The 24,155-nt window shown below is 40.0% G+C and overlaps 1 protein-coding gene across 7 annotated transcripts in view; it reads right to left on the bottom strand.

Moving 5' to 3' along the window:
* The window catches only part of LOC139454421 (FH1/FH2 domain-containing protein 3-like), a 135,743-nt gene that overhangs the window by 98,098 nt on the left and 13,490 nt on the right, over positions 1-24,155 (bottom strand). For 6 of the 7 annotated variants that reach the window (XR_011652456.1, XM_071236114.1, XM_071236120.1 and 3 more), the window contains exon 2: positions 12,006-12,065. Coding sequence is in view for 5 of the 7 variants with exons in the window: in XM_071236114.1 (XP_071092215.1) it covers positions 12,006-12,065 (60 nt within the window). In the remaining 2 variants the exon portion in view is untranslated. Of the gene's footprint in view, positions 1-12,005; positions 12,066-13,722; positions 13,894-24,155 lie in introns of those variants that run through there. The other variant, XM_071236118.1, reaches the window with a different exon arrangement.

Consider the following 24,155-nt stretch of genomic DNA (forward strand, 5'->3'; position numbering starts at 1 on the left):
ATATGAAAAAAGAGTTATTTCCGTGATGCAAATACTGTCAATAGTATTCTTACAAACTAATGATTGGTTCCATTGGCCTACACGTAAATATTTAATAATTAAACGAGACGTGGTCGTTGTTTATATACAACAACAAAAAAACACTGCCGGACGAATAAACGGTGGTTCATTCTACCAGTAGTGTTTTGTTGTACGATAAACAACGACCACGAATCGTTTATTTCTTATATGAGATTTCAACATTATGTACAGCTTCTTTAAGGATGTTGATAACGATTACAAGATTTACACCCGTATTTTATTCATGATGACTCCCCTGAATACAATCTAATTTCGGCTTCGTCTCAAAACAATCGTAAGTATAAATATTTTATCCTTAAACGTATACACTAACCTCGCACAAATAGCGTCGTCCAATTAAAGACGTCACCAAGATGAGAGCACATGTTCGAATATGCAGGCCTCGTTCTAAATTGTTCTTCGCAATTTGTCGCGTAGCTATCTTATATTGGATAATATAATATCCTTATTACTACTACAAGTTCGGGACTCTTACACACCAAATTTTGATCATTATTCTCATTAGTAACGGGCGAAGTACCTCAACACGCAGAAAAAAACAGCCTGACGAACACAATGTAGATTAATTATACCGGTGATAAATGTGTATCAGGCCCCGCTGTACATCAGCCCTGTTATTCTGCTGCGCACACGGGGTTACTGCCATCAGAAGAATAGGTCTTCTTCAGCGCAGTGTCTTTTTAGGCATTTCATTTCTTTCACTTGGTACTGATAATACGTACTAAATTGCCGGGCAAACGAAAGTATACACCCATGTTTGATAGTGGCTAAAATGAAAAGAATACGTATACTACTATGAAACAAACAAGAATTGGTTATTCGTTGTTGATGTACTTTATGCGGGTATCATAGTTGTGTTTGGACCTTCAGTTTTTGTTTTCAGCCACGTAACTTTTTGATAACGTTTGTAATCTTCAGGGCAAATCCGATTTTAAAGTGCGTGAGTGAGTTGTATTTTACTCCGCTTTTAGCAACCTACGGCAGGGGACAACAGAGATACCAATAGGAACGAACACGGGTCTTCGGTTACCCCACCACCCCCATTTTGTAAGTGTCTATTTCTTTTGCCCGACAGTATATACACCATTCTGTCTCCATCCATGGGGGAAACGTTATACACCAGCAGAATATAAAGGATGGCATAAGAAACATTTGCCTGTACAGTGCTGTCTTCAATTACGGTGTTCAAGTATCTGCACGGACTGCTATAGACTAACACTTAGTCAATGAAAACATGTCTTTAAAATATTTATTTTTATTTCTTTGAAAGAGCCTATCCTTTTCTGCTCTGGAATCAAGCAAACTAGACTTGGTTTGTTTGATCTACACTTGCCTAGGCTTTTAGTTTTAAAAAATACCTAAAACATATAAATTCCATAGTCATGGTGAAGGACTAGGGCTGCCACTGACACAGAATCTAGTTGAAGATTCCGACTCTAGTATTCAAGGCACAGCAGGCATTCTGCTGCACAACACGTCAGAGTTTTTCCTTCCTGATCGCCATTGAGCAATTAGCACTAACTGGCGACAGGCGCTATACAATTGACGTCTACTGAAGCCTGTTGCCTATTTCACTCCAGACATTGTCATGTTTGTTTGTTTGTTGTTTAACGCCGCACTCAGCAATATTCCAGCAAAATGACGGCGGTCTGTAAATAATCGAGTCTGGACCAGACGATCCGCGAGACTAATATCCAAAAAGAAACATATATCTGTGTATAGCGAGGGTAATAATTAATTCACACCTTGGTTCGTCAAAATAAGGGGGCACGGGATGCCCAGCCGTCTAAAGCGCCGCAATTCGCTGCGTTCGAATCCCGGTTCGCCTGATTATGTTTCTAGGTTTGTCAGCACCATACCCGTGCTCGTGGGTTTCACTGAAGTGGTAAACGTCTGAGACCTGCATCACTTCGGGCTTTCCTCCCACATTAAGGTGACACACTCCGCGATATAACTGAAATACTGTTAAAAGCGGCGTTAAACCGAACTCACTCACTCACTCATTCACTTATTAACATAATGCAGTTTCAGTTGGCAATTACTCAGAGTAGATTTTGATTTCAATCGGTTAGGACTGCCAGCTGAGTATTGTCCCCTTTACAATTGGTACCAACATAATACGTTTCCAGTGCATTCACATAAGCGTCCATTAAGTGTTACTCACACATGAACATCGACAATAGATATACCGGTAATAACAGATTAGTTGCGGTACCAAAAACATCATACAGCAGAATATTGATTCAGATTAGTGTAAACTGATAATGCTTCTACCAGGTACCAAACAGAGGTAAACTACATCTAAAAAACCATACTGTCTCCAGTCTATGACTTTAGCCACTGGTTCGTAGTCAGAGTCTAGTACAAATTCTTTCGGTCACGTAAGCTTTGCTAATTGAAGTCCATATATTAAAGAATAAGATCTACTGAAAATGACGTCAAGTGACAGGTTCGGTTTAGTAGACTCAAAACGTTTGGGCATATACCAATGCATTCACATATATATGACATTGTCCATTAAACGCTACTTAATCTTTATGTTCATTGACAAGACGACTACCATCAATGGAAGGTATACCAATAACACATTTATAGCGTCGCTGTATCTGTGTAAAATACTAACGGTGCTGTTCTTTTCATAATGTCAAGTACCTCCCCATGTTCTACCAAGTACGCATCAGAGAATGAACACAGCTTCCAAATAGATTAGGCAATGTGCCAAACTGATCAATATGTGTGAGGCGAACAACGTCCTGATACTTATATCTATCTGAGACGGAAATGTATTGTTGTGATTCAAAAAAAGACTTTGACTCACGAAAACAAAGCACTATTCGTTAACCTACAGGAAGTGACAGCGGTTCTCCACCTCTCCGCACTGGCGGAGCTATTTGTAGCAGGCACTTATGACTACACCCAAGTGCATGTAGGTCTGTTTCTGTTTTCAAACCTGCTGTTTGCATCCCAACGTGTGTCAAATCCATCTTTAAAGTTAATGAACTAGCAGTTTCTGATACAGTAACTTTGATGATCATGTTCAACTTGAAAGACTGTCCTATAGTGGCATCGTCGCTTTTTCCATCTTACCGTCTCTTTAAACCCCCTTTTATGTGTAAATGCATTTCCAGATCAGAAAATTCAAAGGAAAATATTCTTCATGCATAGGACGTATGGCGACACTTCACATATAATTGATCATTATACTACATAGACATCTCGTAACATGCAATAGTTTTTCTAATGGGGCGTGGTGTTGAGAAACAGCCAATAAATATTGCACTACATGTACGATAAAACATTGACCCTGTTTAAACTGATCGAAATATATTTACTAAGGTTAATTGTATACATAATTTTATATATAATGCTTAGCTGGTAATCTTGCACAATGCAATAACATTATAATTCATATAAGAGTGATTGAGTGAGTTGGGCTTAGCGCCGCTTTTAACATTATTCCAGTTATATCACGGCGTGTCAGCTTAATGTGGGTGGAAAACCCGAAGTGACGCAAGTCTCAGACGTTATCCACTTCGGTGAAACCTACGAGCGCGGGTATGGTGCTGACAAACCTAGTAACATAATCGGGGCGAACCGGGATTCGAACCCACAATCATAGATTTCTGGCGTGCCCAAGGGACGCAACTCTGCACAGCGAATCGCGGCGCCTTGGACGACTGGGCCACCCGTGCCCCCTTATTTTCATAAAACCAGATGTATGTTTCAGTCACTTGTTTTTCTCGATACTACTTGACGACTTTCATCTGGTCAGTTATCAGTAATAATACGGTCGAAGAAATTCGTGCCAAGTATTACGTAAAGTCAGTAATAACGACGTACGCTATAAAGAATAGTTTTGTTTGTTTGTTGTTTAACGCTGCAATCAGCAATATTACAGCCACATGACGGTGGTCTGTAAATAATCCTGTCTGGACGAGACAAACCCGCGATTGATATCAAGAGCATCGATCAACGCAATTGGGATACGATGACATGCATCAACCAAGTCAGCGAGGCTGACCACTCGATCCCGTTAGTCGCCTCTTACGACAACCATGGGTTGCTGAAGACGTATTCAAACCTGGGTGATCACGGGTATTATATATAAGGGATATAAGAGACCACTGTGACGAAGAGTGAGTGAGTCTCACTCAGACGCGTATCAACTGACGTTACCGTTTTTAACTGGAAATAAAAAAACCAATGACACGACTCATCATGATTTGTTTCATTTTCACATTAACATATTACATACAGAGTGGCAAAAAATATCCACAGAAGATTGACTTCAAATTCCCAATAGTCAACGTTTACATTTTTTCTTCGAGCGATAATGCAGCATCTCCAGCCTTTGATGTCTACATTTCAAAACTTTTGAGGTATAATAGAGCATGCTCTTTCTACGAAAATTCCAAAGAATTTGTTGACCAGTGTTACAGTATTCTATGCCTTAAAAAAAAGCTTTCAAAGCTAGTTTTCTGCTAGATAATAGAAGGTATGGTAGGATATATTACCAAATTTGATGCTTCCGTGTCCAAAATGATGGCTGATGCAAATCCTATTCCAACCATAAGTTCCTATATTGAAAACCTACCTTGCCTTTGCATTTGTTTGTGATGGGTGCCACCGATGTAACTTAAAATAGGAAAGTAGTAAATTTGGAGAAGTTGAATGCCTTAAATGTCTGGACCGTTGTGTGATAGGTTAAGATTGATGTTGTTTCACATGAGATTGCCAAACATGAGTGTTCTGCATGGTTTATTTACGTTCAACAGAGGAGGTAAGTTACAGGAAATTGATGTCAGTGTGTTTATTAATCGATGCCCTTGACAAAGCATTTGCATTTGCAGTTATCAAACGGTACAATAATCCACCTGTGTATGTTCTAATACCTATGAAAAGACGAAAAGCTATTACAACACCGCAATGGATAGCATTAATTCAATTACTTTCTGACATGCTATATCGAAATGTACAGGGTGAATAAAAAATTACAAGAAATCTGGAAATGATTTCGCCTGATGAGGATGAATCATGTTTGTAGATCGTAAAAAATGAACTTAATCCCATCCTGTCTTATATCCTATCCATACTTATACAAGTACTTTTGAAATTAAAGACACGTTGTCTGTAACTAATAACAAAAGGCGAAGCAAAGCGTTAGTGTTCAATCCCTCCAACTGAGGAACAGCCTCGGCACCGTTGGTGTATGCGTACGATGCCATTTCGTTGGTTATTCTCGGTTATATCTAATCCCGACCAATTACTGGCAACGACTCGCCTCTACCCGTGCCGCCTCTCATAAGTGTCAAAAGCTGGTTACTAGCAATATCACAGGTGAGAGGCAAAAACTAATTTAATTTTGCAGCTAGTTGGCCAGCCTTTCCCCGTTCTAGATTCCTCGTCTGATGAGGCCGTGCTGGCTGGGTAAACACGCGCTACCTTGAGGAGACTATAGCGCCATGGACACGTGTTAACATATCATGTCTGTGTTCCTGCCAGATCAGTAGCTTACGCCTCTTCCCCGTTATAACGAAAATTGTCTGTATTAAATACAAACAGCTTCACTATCTTCTCTGTGTCCAATTATATCAATAACCCTCCCTGTAGATGTATGTTTTTCTTTTTTTGTAGAAAGGTACCAATTCGTTTATATCATACCTTGCCTTTGATCCTCATAAATTATCACCTTTACCCCTTTATAACGGAGAGGTAACAATTGATAACGAAGACGTTTCCATGTTTCGTACAGTGTTTGTTTGTTTGTTTGTTGTTTAACGCCGCACTCAGCAATATTCCAGCTATATGACGGCGGTCTGTAAAATAATCTAGTCTAAACCAGACAATCCAGTGATTGACATCATGAGCATCGATCCACGCAATTCGTACAGGATTGTGACTATCATATATACAGTGTTGTGTCGAATTTGAAGAGACCTACGTACATACTTCGAGTTATCCGAGGTTCGACACAACCGAAAATGATGAATGACGAAGAAATACACAGGGGGTAAACTTTTGCTTCCAGACAACCGCAAGTTCGACAAATCGAAATTCGACACAACGGGTGTTTGACTGTACATAAAAAATATGTCAGCGTTAATATAACATAAACTGTTGTATCATAAAGGTTTCTCCCTGAACCAGTTGATTGCGTTTCTAAACAATAGATGTAGGATATTTACTGTTGGGTATAAAGTACATACTCTGCTATGCACAAAGGGTTTCGATAATCTCATAACGTGTAGTCCTGAGGAATGACTGTGGAATATATTTATATTCTTAAAACTATTGTTGACCGATAGCCGAGGCAAGCCGAGATCAAACTAAACCAACTCTCTAGTTTCTTTGATTCCACACCAGAGGAGGAAACGGTTCTTTTGACAAAAAGGTGTTGTCTTTAGTGTTTCAGTCATACTCACTTCAGCTCCCATAGTGTACCCTAGCTTATATTCCACACCCTTTAAACCGCAAAATGTTTCTGCTGTATCGTCTTTTTTATAAATTGAGTCTTTTACTTTATGAAATGGTCATTCCTTTTTTCCCATTACATTAGAAACTGTCTCAGCATGTTGTAAAACGCACAACTTAAAAGTATCTTTTGTCACTATCCTGATCAGCAGTTCATCTACTTAACAGAGCTTGTTTCACATCGATGATATACATACAAACTCATTAAAGAAATCTATTCATTTCATGCATATACGGCGGAACCTATTTTTTTGCAGGAAAAAGTATTCTTTGATTAATTTTCACTTAAAGGCTTCTTTTAATCTTACGTTTTGATATATTGTTAATTTTGCGCTTAATATTTATGATCTTTCCGTGTCAATCCTGTAAGAAATTCAAAATTTGGAAACCACTGTACAATGACATTTCAGATTGACGAAACCAGCTGCCGGTTGATCTTCTGTACGTCATCGCCCCGTTTAAACTAAGATGTCTTCAGAAGTTCCCGATCGCGTTTTTTATTTTTGTTTTCCTGTTTCTATATCGGTAATTCCACAGGTGGCAGCTTGTTGTTCTCGTCAGATGTAGAGATTTCATTATCGTAATTACTGTAAGATTACAATATGTACGGCTCCACCCGTGTTGTACCTACCTCTGAAGTTAAACTGATTTTTGTGGAATCGTAAAGACATGAGACATCAACAGGTGGGGTTACCATGGTAATGTAGGGAGAAGGTCATTCCTAACGTCAGTATGTATGCATCGTGCCAACATTTCTTGTTGGATAACAAACAAGGTGGTTGTTGAGTTAGTCAGTGTGAGGAGTCATCACCATACCGCACAGCGTTTGGGTACGTGCTAGTAGGTGACGCAATGACGTCATTGCCTTTATCGTCAATCATCAATGGCACTGAAGACTATAAGACAATGGAAGCTGCGATACTTACCTTGTCCCAGCTACTAAATTGTTGGCTCTAGAACACTAGTACTGGAGCACTAATTGAATCTGTGAATTTCGTTTTACACCACTTTGGGTGAGCGATCTTGAGTGAGTAGGCTTTTACGCAGTTTTTCAGTTGTATGAGCTCAATTTGGAAAGAAGGTCTAACGTGACGCAGTTGGGAAACGTTTACCTCTTGGTGAAAACGGCGAGTACGGGTGTGTTGCTGACAACGCAATACTCGGCATCAATTAGAATCAGTTCAAACCCAAGATCAGCGGATCCTTGTACGACTCAAATTCGAAACTCGGTGCCTTAGGCCACTGGTCTACTCCTGCAAAGAACGCGCACTGAACACAAATCCATTAAATCATGGCGTGTCAGGTTATTGAGGGACGAAAGCTCAAATTGACGAAGGTCGACGACGTTTGTGAAACTTGTGAGCATATGAATGACACCAATAAGTATAGAGTCCTACACACCCACCATAGCAATGAACACAGAGTAAAGTGGTGATTGTTTGGGGCATAATAACATGGTTCTATTGGTCATGATTCTTTATGGTATACTTTAGGGTACGTTTCTTCGCAAATAAATCATATTTTCTTGGCTTCATACGCAACTCCTCTTTTTTCTTTGAAGCATCATAAACATTCATTTGGAAATGTTATAGGTGACCTGGTATACTAGGTGTAAACGTGGTACAACGCATTTGGTGGTATGCAGAGAAACCGACTCATCTGTTTCATATTTAGATCTGTGCAAAAGATTCAGAGAGACAACACACTCAAAGGGATGACTTCAACTTTCCAACAGTCAACTTTCCCTCGAGCAGTCGAGGTGTCTACAGTTCACAGCGTATGAGGCACAATCGAGGATGCTCTTTGTACGAAGTCTTCAAGGAGCGCCACACGACTCTTGCTCAAACGTTGTGTGACCAATGATACAACATGCAATGCCTCAGCAAAGCTTTCAAAAGGTTCTACGGTAGACATGTGGGGGAGATTCCAAATTTTGCATTGGTGACAAACATGATGTCCGATGCAATTCCCTATTTTTTTCTTGTACCAGTTCACGTGTTGTTTTCAGATGAACATTTGACTTGCCTTTGCATGTGTTTGTGACGGGTGCCACCGGTGGGGCAAGACACGTTCACCTTTTCACGAACATTTGGCATAATCAGTTTATAGTGATTTATATGGACATTTTAATGATAAAGTCAGAATCGTACAACGGACTCATATTTCTAATAATTATGGAAATGTTTTTGTCGCTTTTATTTATTCAACGTGACTACCACAGTAGCACGACCACCAAGTATGTTAATGTGAGAAAACCCCGTCATTTCCCAAACAGCTGTGTCGCGTTCGGTGTATCAGTTGTCCCGAATTAGGAAAAAACCTGCTTGGAATGACAACATTTTATGTAGGATTATTACAGCCGACGCAATAGCATATCAGATGAGGATGGCATGTTGCATTTTGACTCATGCATTCTTGTACAGTGCATTACACACGTGCGTATTAGCCAGCATGTGTGCCTGCAAGCGTGCCTGCAAGCGTGCACATAACACCGGATCTATCACCTATTGTAAAACATTTTGGCTCATCTTCTTGGTATGCCTGTTCTATTTGGCAAACAAAGCTGTCTAAATACACAAGCTTGTGAGTTCCCCACTAGTTCAAAGAGTCCTGCTATTAAAAACATTGCACATCTTCAACGCCAGCGAAATTGTTTATTAAGAACACTGATATTTAACGTATCATACTAGTACAGTGGAACCGCACTTGTTCGGATCCCACATATCCGGAAACCTAGTTCTGGGCAACTTTTTTTTATGAAAAACGAAAAACTATTACATAAAATTCTCCGTTTATTAAGATTATTGATGATAGTGATAAGGTGTCATCAAAGTTATCAATTCATCATTTGAATTAAAGCCTGCTGAGGGTTGTGATATTCTGAGCCGCGACATATCAAAATGGCTTGAATAAATGCGTGCGCTATTAATAATTACAATAACTTCATGGCACGGGGCACACATATCTATGCAGAGAAAATGTCATCTTTCAATCGTCTTTTTTTTTTAAAAAACGCCTTCTGATTGTGACCCGAGCCACACGCTCCCCAGAGATGTTGATTATATATTTAGAATAACCTAATACCTGAATTGATATGAATTATGGCATTTAATTATGCTGCTCTTAATGGTTGTTATATTGCAATGAACTGGGTTGAAAAGGCACATAATGCCTTTGGAACTGAATACCTTGACAATAGTATTGCTCTTGTACGTTAAGGCATATATACACCGTCTAAACTACGTCATACTATTGTTTAGACCGTTACTGAAAGCTTGAAAGCTACCAATTGTGCACCATTTCAGTTTGAAAATATTGTGCGGCGTCAGGCAACAAACACCAAGTATTACTCTCACTTGTTTAAATTTAATGCAAGTGATATGAGAGGTGGAAGCTGACTGGTCAACAGGAGGGACACAGACAGAAGGGACATAACTCGTAATAGCCACTGGTTGGGCTACGATGGATCTGAGAAATTCCAGCCAGTCCCTTACCCCGGGAAGATGGAATAAACATTCTGGATAAACTGTATCAGCCCCTGATAATAAACGGAAAACTGCAATCCTTGATGTTGCATGTTCTAGTGTTTATTTTTGACCATATATTTAGAATTACATTTGACAGACAAAACGATTAAAAAGAAAACAATATCGTTTCAATCAAAATATAACACTTGTTATTTCTGAACATTGATGTAATTTTATGAAGGGACATATTAATCATTTGGCACTGATGAACTTAACGTCCAAGGAGAGGGTATTTGTGGTTTGTACCCCATCCTGTACCTTGACTAAAATGCGTGTAAATCATGGCCCTTGTATGCAGTAAATCAGCAGGTTCGCCGAAATGGATGGCTTTATCTGCGTCACGATTTGTATTATCTGTTGACCTCAATCGCATTGCGTGACGCTGTTTACTGTAACCTTCGCAGAAGTATGTGATGGATGTGTGCCCGCGACTCAGCATGGAACATGTTAGAAACAGTGTAAGGAAACCCAGAAATAACCACCCAAGTATGTTTCTGCGCTACGATCGGTAGAGATTTGGTTCCGGGTCAAACTGTGTTTTCAAAGAAACCTCATCTCCCAGAAACGACAATACACTAGCGGTATCCGTATAACATATGAAGTGTGTGAAATTCTCCCAGACACAAACACTCACTCAAGATATATACTTGGTGTACATGTTTCTAATGCGGACAAATGGGTTTACTGAATAACAGGGTCCGAACTAATGTGTTTCTGGAATAAGAAGGTCCGGAAGGCGGACTAATGCTTTTCCGGAATAACAGGGACCCGGACTTATGGGTTTCTGGTATAACAAGGTCCGGAATAATGGGCTTACGGAATAACAATGTCCGGACTAATTGGTTTACGGAATAACAAGGTCCGGACTAATGGGTTTACGGAATAACAATGTCCGGACTAATGGGTTTACGGAATAACAAGGTCCGGACTAATTGGTTTACGGAATACCGGGGTCGGGACTAATGGTTTTCTGGAATAACAGGGTCCGGACTAATGTCTTTTTCTTGAATAACATGGTCTGGAGTAATGGAGTTTTACTGGGTACTGGATATGGTATAATGCATTATATACATGTATGTACTACTACTTATGACAGTATGTTTCCTAACGTGCGACCAACCCGTAGATAGTGCTCAGTCACTGTTACCGTGATGTTATTACAAGTTGATTGCTATTACATGCAGCGTATTACCAGTGTTAAATCAATCAAGAAAATCGCGCTGTTTAGTCTGGCGAATACGTGCAAATTCTGAATTCGTTCATGGAAACGTTTAAGCATCTTAAACTAAATGTATACAAAGCAGACGGTTCCACATTACAACGATATAAAAAGTCTTAGTGGATAAATCAGACTGTGTTCTTGTGCATAGCAAGCGTACAGGCTCGTAAAGTTATTTTCAAGGCTTGGCATTAAGTACGGACTAACTGAATATATTAGGTCGACGGCAGAGAATGATCTGCTGAAACTGACACCGTTGGGCGTAAAAGGCAACATACTGATGATTTGTTTGTTTGTTCTTTAACGCCGCACTCAGTGATATCCCATCTATATGACGGCAGTCTGTCAATAATCGAGTCTGGACCAGACAATCCAGTGATCAATATCATGAGCAGTGATCCACGAAATTGGGATCGATGATATGCATCAACCAAGCCAGCAAGCCTGATCACCCGTTCCTGTTAGTCGCCTCTTACGTCAAGCATAGTTGCCTTTTACGGCAAGCATGGGTTGCCGAAGACCTATTCTACACCGGATCTTCACGGGTCTTGTCGAAGTGAAGATCAGGTATGCTGATGATGGTTACCTCTTTGGTGAAACCAACAAGCGCGGTATGGTGCTGATAGACCACTGATCGGGATCAAGTCATGTATCAAGATCGACCTTGCGACATTTACAGGGCAGGAAATAAGAAGTTGTGTACTTACCGCGCCATAAGTCTTGGGGCTGGTGGTCAGACCGCTGCCGTACCCTCTGTCATAGGACGGCTGGAAGGAGAGGACAAACACTTGACACGATGCGTAGCGGGAAATACGTGTGCGTTACCTCCAGGTGTACTACGTGTGTATATCTCGTACACCCGGTTCCAGAAGGGATAGAGACGGCAATAAAACAATGGGAACTGTTTAGTGACGACCATAAGCCTTAAGAACATGCTACTATGACACTGTAAGCTTCTGAACGTTATTAGTAATGATAATAGTGTAAAAATTGCTTAGATAGCTACGCGATAAATCACAAAGAACAATGAAGAACGAAGCGTGGTTTATTTCACGATAAAACATTGTCCTTGTCAATCTTACAATATAACGCTGCAGGGAGAATAAACCATGAGGGGCTCATTTTATTTCTTAAATAAACACTAATTTCTTGCTTTATGTAACATGCTGCACGACATAATTACATGTATGTAGCATCTTACATCCAGGTACATTAGGATACATCTTTGTGGATTCAGCGGAAAACATATTTCTATTTTAGAGTCTTTATCGATACCTTTGACATCGTTGAACGTAATATGGCCATACATATGCATGGAACTTTCTCGCATTTTATTCATGCGCAATAACACTGAACTCTACCTTTCTGTCAGCAACTACCATTCTGTGCACTGTTCGTTCATTCGAAATGAAAGGTCTATAAAACTTGTTATTTAAAAAAAAACCCACACATTTCTGGGGCAAATTTCGGAAATGTTGAACGCAGTTACTCAAGGTAAATATACAGAACATGCGTGGCTATATATGTGTTTGTTTGTTGTTCAACGCCGCACTCAGCAATATTTCAGCTATATGACGGCGGTCTGTAAATAATCAAGTCTGGACCAGACAATCCTGTGATTGACATCATTAGCATTGATCCATGAAAGTGGGATACAATGACATGCCTCAACCAAGTCAGCGACCCTGACCGTTACTCGCCTTTTACGACAAGCATTGCTTAGTGAAGGCCTATTCTACCCCGGATCTTCACCTGTCAGCTATATATATGACAATGGAATGACTATTTGAACTGTCAAACAACTGAATGAAATACATGTGGTGTCCTGCGCTCTGCTTTTCTCTTCAGGTTAAAGTATCGATGTTTGTTGTGTGTTCCAACAGTTCACAATACCGTATTGTTTGACTGCGTGTTTCATTATCGTCAAACTAATCTGGATGTCGTGGGCAGAAAGGGAACGTCATATGAAGATTCGAACCAGGCTGTGTGCGTTGCAAGCAAACGCCACAACCACTGTGTCAGTCCCCGTGGTGCATCAAAGACGTATATACATCTATTTACGTCTTTGGCTGCATATACGGTCATAGTAAATTATGCAGCTAATCTACATGACCAGGGACAATTACAGACAATAAGACAGAGATTCAGATGAACAAATAACGAAATTGCTGTAGCCTTATGAAAAACAAGGATCGATCCGGTCGCCTTGGTGACAAGTCAGGACCTTAGCAACTGAGTCACTGTGGAAAACAAACAATCTCATGCTGTAGTGAACAGAATGTGATATGAACACATCGCACGAACACACCATTCTGTCTGAAAGAAAGGTGATAACGATCATACATGCACAATGTTAATATGCATAAGCAGCTTAATACGTGTATTCCGGAAACGTTTAAAACTCATTAATTTCCACAAACTTACCAGTCGAAAACCTCCATGATCCAATCATCACAAAAGACCTGGTTAGTTTTGTAATACAACTTGATTCAATCTCTTCTCAATAGGTCGAAAACTGAAACCCCTATGAGCGCTTTCACTCTTCTGATGCTGGCGAGTCTTGCAGTCGCAATTAACAGCGCAGGGCTGAACAAGGGGATGTACGGACTAGGTGTAATTTGTCTCTTCCCAAAATATATATTGAGAACCCCTTTTTTACTTGAGTGATGGTAATTTCAGGATGTTAGGTGAGCGGCGAGAAGCTTCTTGGGACGTTTCCAGATATACCCAAAAAGTGGCATTACTTTGGCGCGTCGGACCAGAGACGTTAAAGATAATATCAGATGGCTGTTCAAACGTGTTATTGTTTACAACATAATTCATAGAGTTGATTAGAAACCAAATATAACGCTCCTGTTGCCATTGAACTCATTTCGTAGTACGTTAAGTAATTTAAAGTAAAAGGACTTGAATCTTCTGTGAGCACAAAGACTGGTAGATACTTCGAAGAATTTTACCTTAGTAACCATAAAATGTTTTTAAGTGTGTTTCTTTTCGTCAAGAGACTTTTTTCATCAGAGATTTTCCTGGGAATATGGTTTCTTTTGGTAATAAACGGCATGCGAACATATCGTACAATTGCGAAATCATAGGAAAATTAAATATAATTCTAATCATATATAATTTTTTTTATATGATTTTCTGCGTGTTGAAACTTTGATTGGCTAAAGTTGTCTTAGGTTGTGAATCCTACAGTATATGTCATAGGCTATTGAATTTAAGTTTACATTTCCAATATGAAACCTAAGTACATACTGTCAATATTCAATTATGTATTCATTTTGTTAGTATTTTTTAAAGCTACAAGGGTTTGTGGACAAGTAAATGGCACGAAATTATACCTTTCCCACGAGAGAAAATCGACAGTGTATACCTACATGACAATGACCACAAAAGGTAACAGTGTACCACGGGTTTAACCTACATAGGTATTTAAGTATACGTATGTTTCTTGTAAGATTCATTGTCTTAATAAAGATAAATGTTCAGCTGTCGTGACTATAAGCGTTAGCTCGTCACGCCGTAGGCCCGCGTTCAATTCCCCACATAGGTACAATGAGTGAAGCCAATTTCCTGTGTCCCCAGTCGTGATATTGCTGTAGTATTGCTAAAACCAGACTCACTCACCACTCACTCACTCTTAAGACTTGAACTATGCGAGCGTGTGTGTCGAGCGAATACTTTAACCACTGGGCGACCCAACCGTCCCTTTAAACTGTTAGGAGACAGAAGGTGGCCTCCTGCTGAAGATGATTAAAGTTCCAGTTCCTGATATTTATGTATATGTTATCATGTTTTGAATCACTGTACCATCAGAACTGTTATCTATTTGGAACTACTAGCCAATAACGTTTTATCAACGTGTTACTACACGAAAGAGGAACAAGAATAGGGCTCCGGTACTTTAACATGCTAATAGACGAAAGTCATTGCGCTAAAACCGCTTTGTTGATCTGGTCCCTGACACCACACTGTCCATATAAAGACGAACAGGATCTGCCCTATCTCTGTCGTTATCCACATGTTGTCCAACCAGCCCTGACAAACAGTTTGCTATTTATACAGAATATAATTCCTAAGCACTCTAAGATCCTCTGTGTAACAACAGTGAAATGGTTGTATGCGTGGATAGGAGCTGTTTAGTAAAATACAAAACTTTTGTAAATACAAAACAGTATTTATTTAAACTCTACGACACGTTGTTCCAGAAATACCAATTTAATAAAAAGTTTATTTAGATAGGCGTCAGTACAGTTAGATGTCTCATTACGACGCTCTGTAGGAATTCACAACACATTCTAACACGTTATACATCAAAGATGCACTGGTTATCCTAACTGCATGCGGTAAAGCATCTGTGGATCTGTATCATCGCAGCGTGGCCCAACGTCAGGTGTTCTTACCATCTCCGGTCAGTGGTGATTCATTGAGAGACAGCGCCCAGTCTCGAGCAATGTTTTAACCACCGCATTCCCTGTATGGCGCGCTGCAGTAATATCTCATAGCACTGTTTACATCGCATCTGCAAAGTGCATGTCTCAACAACAAGTCCGTTGTCTTTATTTAACCTTCAGATTTTAAGTTTTTGTCTAGAACGTGTATATTTCGTTGGTTTTCTTCTGCTTTGATTTGGCCTACAGATTCATGCCAGCACATGACTTTACGCACCCAAATACGTGGCCATGGCGTGTCTCAGGTCTGTTTATTCGCTGTTATATGCCATTATTATTGGAACCACCAGACTATGGATTACGTACATAAATATGCAATAAAGAATTCAAATGAGGAATATGTGTAGGAAATGCCAGATTTAAATCCCCGATATCATGTCGTGTACCGATGGAAACAAGTCAGGGAAGGACTGTACGAAGGTATACAATTGTAACTTAAAAATAATTATATACTGAACCAAATTAAAAACTTCACAATCCTAATTTTTTTACATTTTGACCAGTTATCATTGTGGGCCCTTATTGTGTATTTAAACAGTAATGGCCACGTATTGTCTTCAGATAACACTCTATTTTGTGCAGGTGAATCGATCAAAATCATGTGCACAGCACTATAGTGGCAAAAGTGTTTTTTTACGTGCAACTGGTCACGTGGCCATAATACCGCACGTGTTTTCAGCCATACTTGTTAGCAGTCATTAACAAAAAAAGAAAAACACAAGAAAACAAGAAAACAGCAATTTGTCATGCCACGCCTTTCAAATGTGCAACGTGAACGTGCCATCGGCATGTTGCAGACGGGAACGTCCGTAGCTGAGGTCGCTGAAACGATGGGTTGTAGTCGACGGACTGTTTATGATTTACAGACGCGTCTACAGCAAACGGGTACCACCGCTGATCGCCCTCGGCCAGGTCGACCACGTGTGATGTCACATGCAGAGGATCGTCAGATTGTCTTACGTCACCTCCGTAACCGATTTTTGACGGCTACATCAACCAGAAATGAACTGTTTAGAGGTAGACTGAGTGCGCAAACTGTTCGAAACCGTCTGAGAACTGCTCACCTTCAAGCACGACGGCCATACTGCGGGCCGATTCTGACTCAATTACACAGACGTCAACGTCAATTGTGGGCACAGCGACACTTACGATGGACTCAAAGGAATTGGAATCAAGTCGTCTTCAGTCATGAATCCCGATTTAATCTTCGATTTGCTGACGGTAGGGCGAGGGTGTGGAGGCGCCGTCATGAACGTTACGCCCAGTGTTGTGTACAGGAAGTTGACAGATTTCGAGGCGGAAGTGTCATGGTGTGGGGTGCTTTCTGTGGCAATGCACGTTCCAGGCTTCTTGTCATCCTTGGCAACCTCAACGCTGCTGCTTACAGCGACAAGGTACTGGCACCAGAACTTCTGCCTTTTATGGCAGCACATGGACCCGGTTTGATCTTCCAACACGACAATGCCAGACCCCACACAGCAATTTTGACAAGGAATTTCCTTCAGAATGCGGGAGTCAACTTCATGGACTGAAGTCTGCGGACTCTCCAGAACCAACTTGGCACCATTTTGCAGCAACAATGGCGTCGACTTCCCAATCATGTGTTCACAAGCATCACAAGGTCCATGCGGAGGCGTTGTGGGGCAGTTGTCAACGCACATGGTGGCCATACACGCTACTGAACTTGTGTGCCATCAGATTCTCGTGCTTGGGACTTATGACTTATGACTTAAACTGTTGATGTTATTACCGAATACCGTAGGTGCTTGGAACAAATTATGGTTACAACCGTTAATTAAAATCCTTCTTTGGACATTAATGATTAAAAATTACCTTCTCTGATACATTTGTCCGCTGTATATCATATATGGGATTACTTTTAAAAATGTGAAGTTTTTAATTTGACTCAGTATATTTCACGCGACATTTGGCACACGTGGATCCGCAATTTCTGCTCAACATAAGTCAATGTATATATAACTATGTTTGCAAATAGAGAACGTGCAGTACAATGAGAATCTTGATATTCATTATACTCTTCTATCAACCTTCATCACGGCCAATATACGTAAAACTGTAATCGTCACAATTTTTTTTATCATAAATATTGTTAGGGAGGTATAATTAGATTGTTAACGTTCTGAATTAATATTAAAGGATCAAGTACAGAACATTTCGTACGTGATTTACTATTGAAGAATATTGTAGTTTTATCGCAGCAGGGATGCTGAGAAAAGACCTGCACACAGTGCACCCGTGCAGAGAACAGAACCCGAACCTTCGGCTGGACGTGAAAGACCACGACCTGTGTGGCTACCCACCGCCCCAAAATATTAACTTTACGTTTTAATCAAAACGCTGCATGCTAAAATTCAGTGTTATAAATAACTACAGTGAACTAATAACAATGCAAACACAGCAATATAAAAACATGTAATAAAACGATATATGACGTAACAAACAAAACCGAACAAAGTCGGATTGTGCTGCTGCAACAAATCTGAAACTCTTTCGAAATGAATCAAAACACCAGAAAATAAGAACATTGCACTTCCAATCATGATCTGTGAGCCATAGGTGTTGAGAGGATCACTATGTGGTCCATTGAGACTAGGTCACAAAAGATTTCCGGGAATTTCGTTATGTGGTATGATCTACTAGGAAATCTAAATATGAGTGTAGATGTGTGAAATATACTGCCGGGTAAGAGAAATTATACACTTGAAAATTGGATTTGACCAAACAAAATACAAACGTTATCAAAACGTTACTAGGCTGAAAACTGTCTCCGAAACGCTGCAAACAAACTATGACACCCGTATTAAATACATCACCATCGAAAACAATTCTTGATTTTTGGATTTTTAGTGTATATGGTTGTATATTTTCTTTTTCACGGCAGTGTATTTTTAAAATTTCATACCACTTCATTTATTGCGCTACAGATCATGTTTGGGAAGTTTCGTAACACATTGCGCACGTGTGTAAAATGTCAGAACAAGAACGAAGATATTAAACAAGGCAAAGCTACGTAACCGAATGTACAACAGTACAACATCAACACGTGTTTACCATTGTCGCCTTCAAAACGTTTCACGTTCGCTGCGCTCTTAGGCTGTAGTCTGGAAAAGTACCAAAATCATGAAAGATTAAAAATGTTTGAACTTTAAACAAAATGGGTGGATTGCATCCAGAAGATATTTATACATACCATCAAAGACGATTAAATGTGAAAACAAGATCGTGTTATGTGTTTAGAGCCCCGTGTTCCGCATCTTTGTAAATATTCAAAATACGTGGGTGGACTGGCTTAGAAATAGCAGAGGAACATGTGAAAATAAGTGCTAATGTTCCCTTTCGTCCTTTCTGTGAATATCTGTTGTTGCTGTATCACATACCATTGTATATGAAATAGTATCTATATCATATTACGTACGGCCACATGCAAACAGACATGTTTGAAGTACTGAATCAGGAAGCAGGGACTATTACAACCGACCTTCATTGTCTCGATCCAGATACTAGAAATGATAGGCAAGTTGGGAAAACCGACATATGAGATTTTATCGAGAAGTCATATAAATGTGCAATAACAGAAAAAACAATTCCAGATTCAGGTTTGAGAGGCATTGCTTGTTTTTCATCAATAGGTTGGAACAAATCTACCTCAAAACATTGAATACTCCAAACATTCATCGAACAAAAACCTTCACGACAGAGAAACTATATGAAGATGTACTTGATTTCAGACCCGTGTCAGTACTATCGTCAAGGCGGTAACACAAGATTAACACCAGGGTTTATCTGAAAGATGCCTTAATAGTATTACATAACTCATGACTAACTCATGATAAAGAACAAACTGCATGTTTACGTTTTAAATAGACCTCATTCACCAGTTTGCATTAAATAAAACCTGGTGCCCTGTATATTATGTGATGTCATTAGTTATATCCCTCCTTTTTTATGTAACCTTATACCATGTGATACCATCACTTATACCCCTTCTGTCTCCACGTGACCTTACAGTATCAATCAAAATTACTTTTTTCAACATTCTTATCTGAACACTTCAAAGAATAAATTGATTACAGTTGATTTATACATTGAGTTTGTCTTATCAAAATTAGAAATAGACTGTAAGAGTAATGTTTCGTGGCATTTATCTCCAGACCGCAGATCGACGGGAGAATTAACGACGAGTGTGTGGAGAGTTCTCAACGACTATACAAGATAAAGTGGTGCGGCGCTTGGTTCACTCTTCAGAAAGATTCAGGGCATACCCTATGACGCGTTATCAGATATTCCAACCAATGAAACTGATGTAAGAGAAACGCCAAGTTTGCGGTAGATAAAAAGCATATGGAATCTATCAATGTTTTTGATAATTTGTGTAGGATTTGAATGTTAAAAGACAAATAAAACACTACTACAATAATTTTTGATACCCCCTTACTGTTAATGATGTTTAGATTAGACCTATATTCGATAGGACTGTTATGTTATGTATTTCATACACCAGGCACACTGGCACAATAAGAGCATGCTTTTGAAGCGTTCTTATCTATCCAATGTTCTTCGTGGAGCCTAATGCAGATTGTACTCCGCTTCAAACAATAACTATAATTAAAAGCGTCGGAGTTATCTCCCATTAATACCTCTCCACTGGCATCACATTTTGAAAAAAAACCTTTTCAAAGTTTCGCTGTATGTGCACGTATGTTTTTTAAAATGATATGATCATTATCTGCCTGCAAATAGCGTACGGATATATATACCATGTATGAAACATACAGTCCTGGACAAATTACTTTTCCTTAATAAATAACATCAAGATGTGTCCGACCGCTCGTCATAACTTTGCCATGCAAGAATGACACAGATACCAATACCTACATGTAGATCTACAAAACAAACCATAATTACCAATCCCTTTACATTCCAGGCACTTTCAATACCAAGTCCTGACTTAACTGGTCACAATCGATTTGCAGGCCTCCCTTCACCCGACACCATCTGTACCAGCACCTAACGTAACCGGTCACAGTACATTTGCATGCCTAAGTTTTCCAGACACCATCGATGCCAAGATCTAACTCCACATAAAATCATCATAACTATTGCCTTGACAAACAATACACTTACCATCAACGATACAAGTGCTTCATACTTAAAATTTATTATGACAGTTGTGTGTGCCATTGACCAAATACATTAAATGTTTGAAAAGGATGTGCTCGAAGTCAGGTGAGGCTAATGGCTGACGTAAGCTTCCCATTATGAGCTCAACTACCGGGACAGGTGTGTGGGAGGCTAGGCAGGGTGAGGGGTACTGGCTGTTATAAAACACATGGCCAGGAATTGTCAACATACGTATCTGATCTCAAAGATGCGTGGTGTGGTTACGTCATTTCACTTGTGTGCAGCACAACATGACGTCACCATGCATCAAGGTGCGCTGAGATAAAGATCGTTTTGCTGCTGTCAGGAAAACCGTTTAGTTTCAAAACATTCTTGAACGTGGGTGGTAGACGTGTTGATGTACAGATCATATATATGATTTATGAACATTTTACATTCAGTCAAGTCACTTGATGTTGATTTCTCTAATTCAGGAAGTTAACGGATCTTTCATAGCGAGTGCGATATCCAATATTTCATCCAATATACTGCTTATTAGATATATCCTGGCAACACACCAATATTCTCGATACCAACATCTGTCACTTGAAAAAAAATACACTTCAAGAAGCTATTGATATCCACAGAAAAGGCCAGTCATTATAGAGACCAAGGCATCTATCAACTTCACTGTGCTTTTAATCCACCCCAAAGGGACAACTTGATTGCCGTATGGACAGTGTTACCGTTGTCACTTCCTTGTCCTTATACCCAGCCCAATCACTTCACTGTACTTAATTGGCTTCTCTCCTGATTATCTATCTGGCTTCGTGATTATATTGTTATGTACACTAATCCTACCTTGTGTAAACATATGATAATTTACGTATATTTTAACTCTGTTAGCTTACTCAGTATTCACCTGTTGAAGAAGCAAGAGGTAGCTCTGAAGCGTCGGTACAAAGATTATAAGTAGTAGTAAAAAAGTGTCATGTATTCATACATAATTTGATTTACCCCAAGACCCTACGAGTTGCACACATTACTTGACTATATTTTGAAGGCGTGTGAAACGTTAGTTTTACGTCTCCTCGAACAGCATTCCAGCCAAGACAGAGTAGGGGACACCAAGAATGGGCTTCACAGATGCACAAGGGGAGTCGAACCTTGGTTTTTGCCGTGACGAGCCCTGTATTTTGCTACAGAATGATCTATATTGTTTTAACATAATGCGATACTTCAATTGATGTGCACTGACATACCTGAATGTCTAACACAATAATTTAAATTAAGTTCAATAGTACATGTGTTATTCCACATACTGTACACCGCAGGATGATATATGCATGTAAAGCCAGATGGCGCTGCTTAGACCACACAGACAATATAAGCACTCATCTGGTTCCTGTATTTGTATTTACACACGTGGCTGGTCAGTAGTGGCCGTAAGGAGGGCTCAGCTGACCACGAGCAGCGGGTCATCATTGGGTCATGGGCGGCCATGTTGATATACCTTCGGGAATGTCCGGTCATGTTTTGTCTCATATACATCAGCACGTGGCACGTGCGCTTCTCCCACTGACCAATAAATGCTTTTGTCGGCAAAGATCAAAGAAACTGATATTTGCACTTCATTACTCGAGGTCAAGGTCTGCCTGGTCACTTCGGCAGTTTACTCTAGGATTCTTGTAAATATTGTGATTCCTTCGGAAAATGCCTGACCACCAGAAGCGGGAATATGAGTATGATGAGGCGTATTAGTCCCTGCATTAAGATAACATGAATCAGTAGTCTGCATTACTATAGAATACCATGAATCAGTAGTCACTAGTAGCCATTCCATTTTCCTTATAACACCCCATTGAGGGGATAGCTAGAATTCCCAAACTATGAACATGCCTCCTTGGCGAATTGGAGACATGTCAGAGCGTAGCATCATGTCTGATTGCATGGTGCTTAAATGTATTCGTCACAGTCACAAACATGCAAACACCGCAAACAACCTTTTGCAGACAATTGATGCAATATTATGATAACCGTTAATGCTAACAATATGCTATGTATTAGCGTGAGCTGGTGTAACGCTGCTTTAAACAGTATTGCAGCATATCACTGCCTGTCAACTTGTTGGGAGTGATTTGATTTGATTTGTTTGTTGTTTAACGCCGCAAACAGCACTATTCCAGCCATGTGACGGCGGTCTGTAAATAATCGTCTCTGGACCAGACAATCCAGCGATTGATATCATGAGCATCGATCCGCGCAATTGAGATACGATGACATGCATCAACCAAGTCAGCGACCCTGATCACCCGTTAGTCGCCTCTTACGACAAGCGTAGTCGCCTCTTACGGCAAGCATTGCTGAAGACCCATTCTACCCCGGTTCTTCGAGGGTCTTGTCGAAGTGAAGATCATGTATGCTGATGATAGTTACCTCTTTGGTGAAACCAACAAGCGCGGTATGGTGCTGATAGACCACTGATCGGGATCAAGTCATGTATAAAGATCGACCTAGCGACAGTTTACAGGGCACGAAATGAGAAGTATCAAAAAGAGCACAAATGTCTCTTTCCACTTTGTTGCCCCGGAAACAAATAGATCAGCTGGGGTGATGGGAGACAAAACACAGGCATCATGACTGAAGAAAACAGCAGCCACATCACTTAGAGATATAGGAGCGGTGGGATAGCTTAGTGATTAAAGCGTTCACGCCGAAGATCCTGGTTCAATTCCCCGCATGGGTAAAATGTGTGAAGCCCATTCCTGGTGTTCCCCGCCGTGATATTGTTGGAATATTGCTAAAAGAGGCGTAAAACCAAAATAACTTTCACTTAGAGATATAGTTAAAATGATTGGGTGAGGATATTGAGCGTGGTCACGTGACCGGTTTATAGCAAAATAATATGCTGGCAAAGATAAAGCTGTCTTGAATATTAGAGGGTAGAAGAATGTCGCTCTTTGGAAACTATGGAAATCTCAAACCCTGAATGTGTGAAAAGTGTAGCAGATATAAACACTGACATGGGCTGTACATAGCCCTACACTGATGAATATCTGCATTCCATTTGATATCAAGCTTCAAACACCAGTCTACATGACAAAAAGTAGGCCTAGCTTGCAAAATTCCACTACCTGCATTAAAGTGTAAAATATTTTTAAACATAATGTCCAATGTGTACTAAAGAATGTCTTTGACAAAATGTTAGTCTCGGAACTGTTGGGATCTTTGAAACCCTGGCGGTACCTATACAGGTGAACCTTTTGATTAAACTGTGGCACTTGC

Source organism: Haliotis cracherodii, unplaced genomic scaffold (assembly GCF_022045235.1).
Source record: "Haliotis cracherodii isolate W230 unplaced genomic scaffold, xgHalCrac1.p SCAF_10, whole genome shotgun sequence".
In the NCBI taxonomy this organism is placed as follows: domain Eukaryota; kingdom Metazoa; phylum Mollusca; class Gastropoda; order Lepetellida; family Haliotidae; genus Haliotis; species Haliotis cracherodii.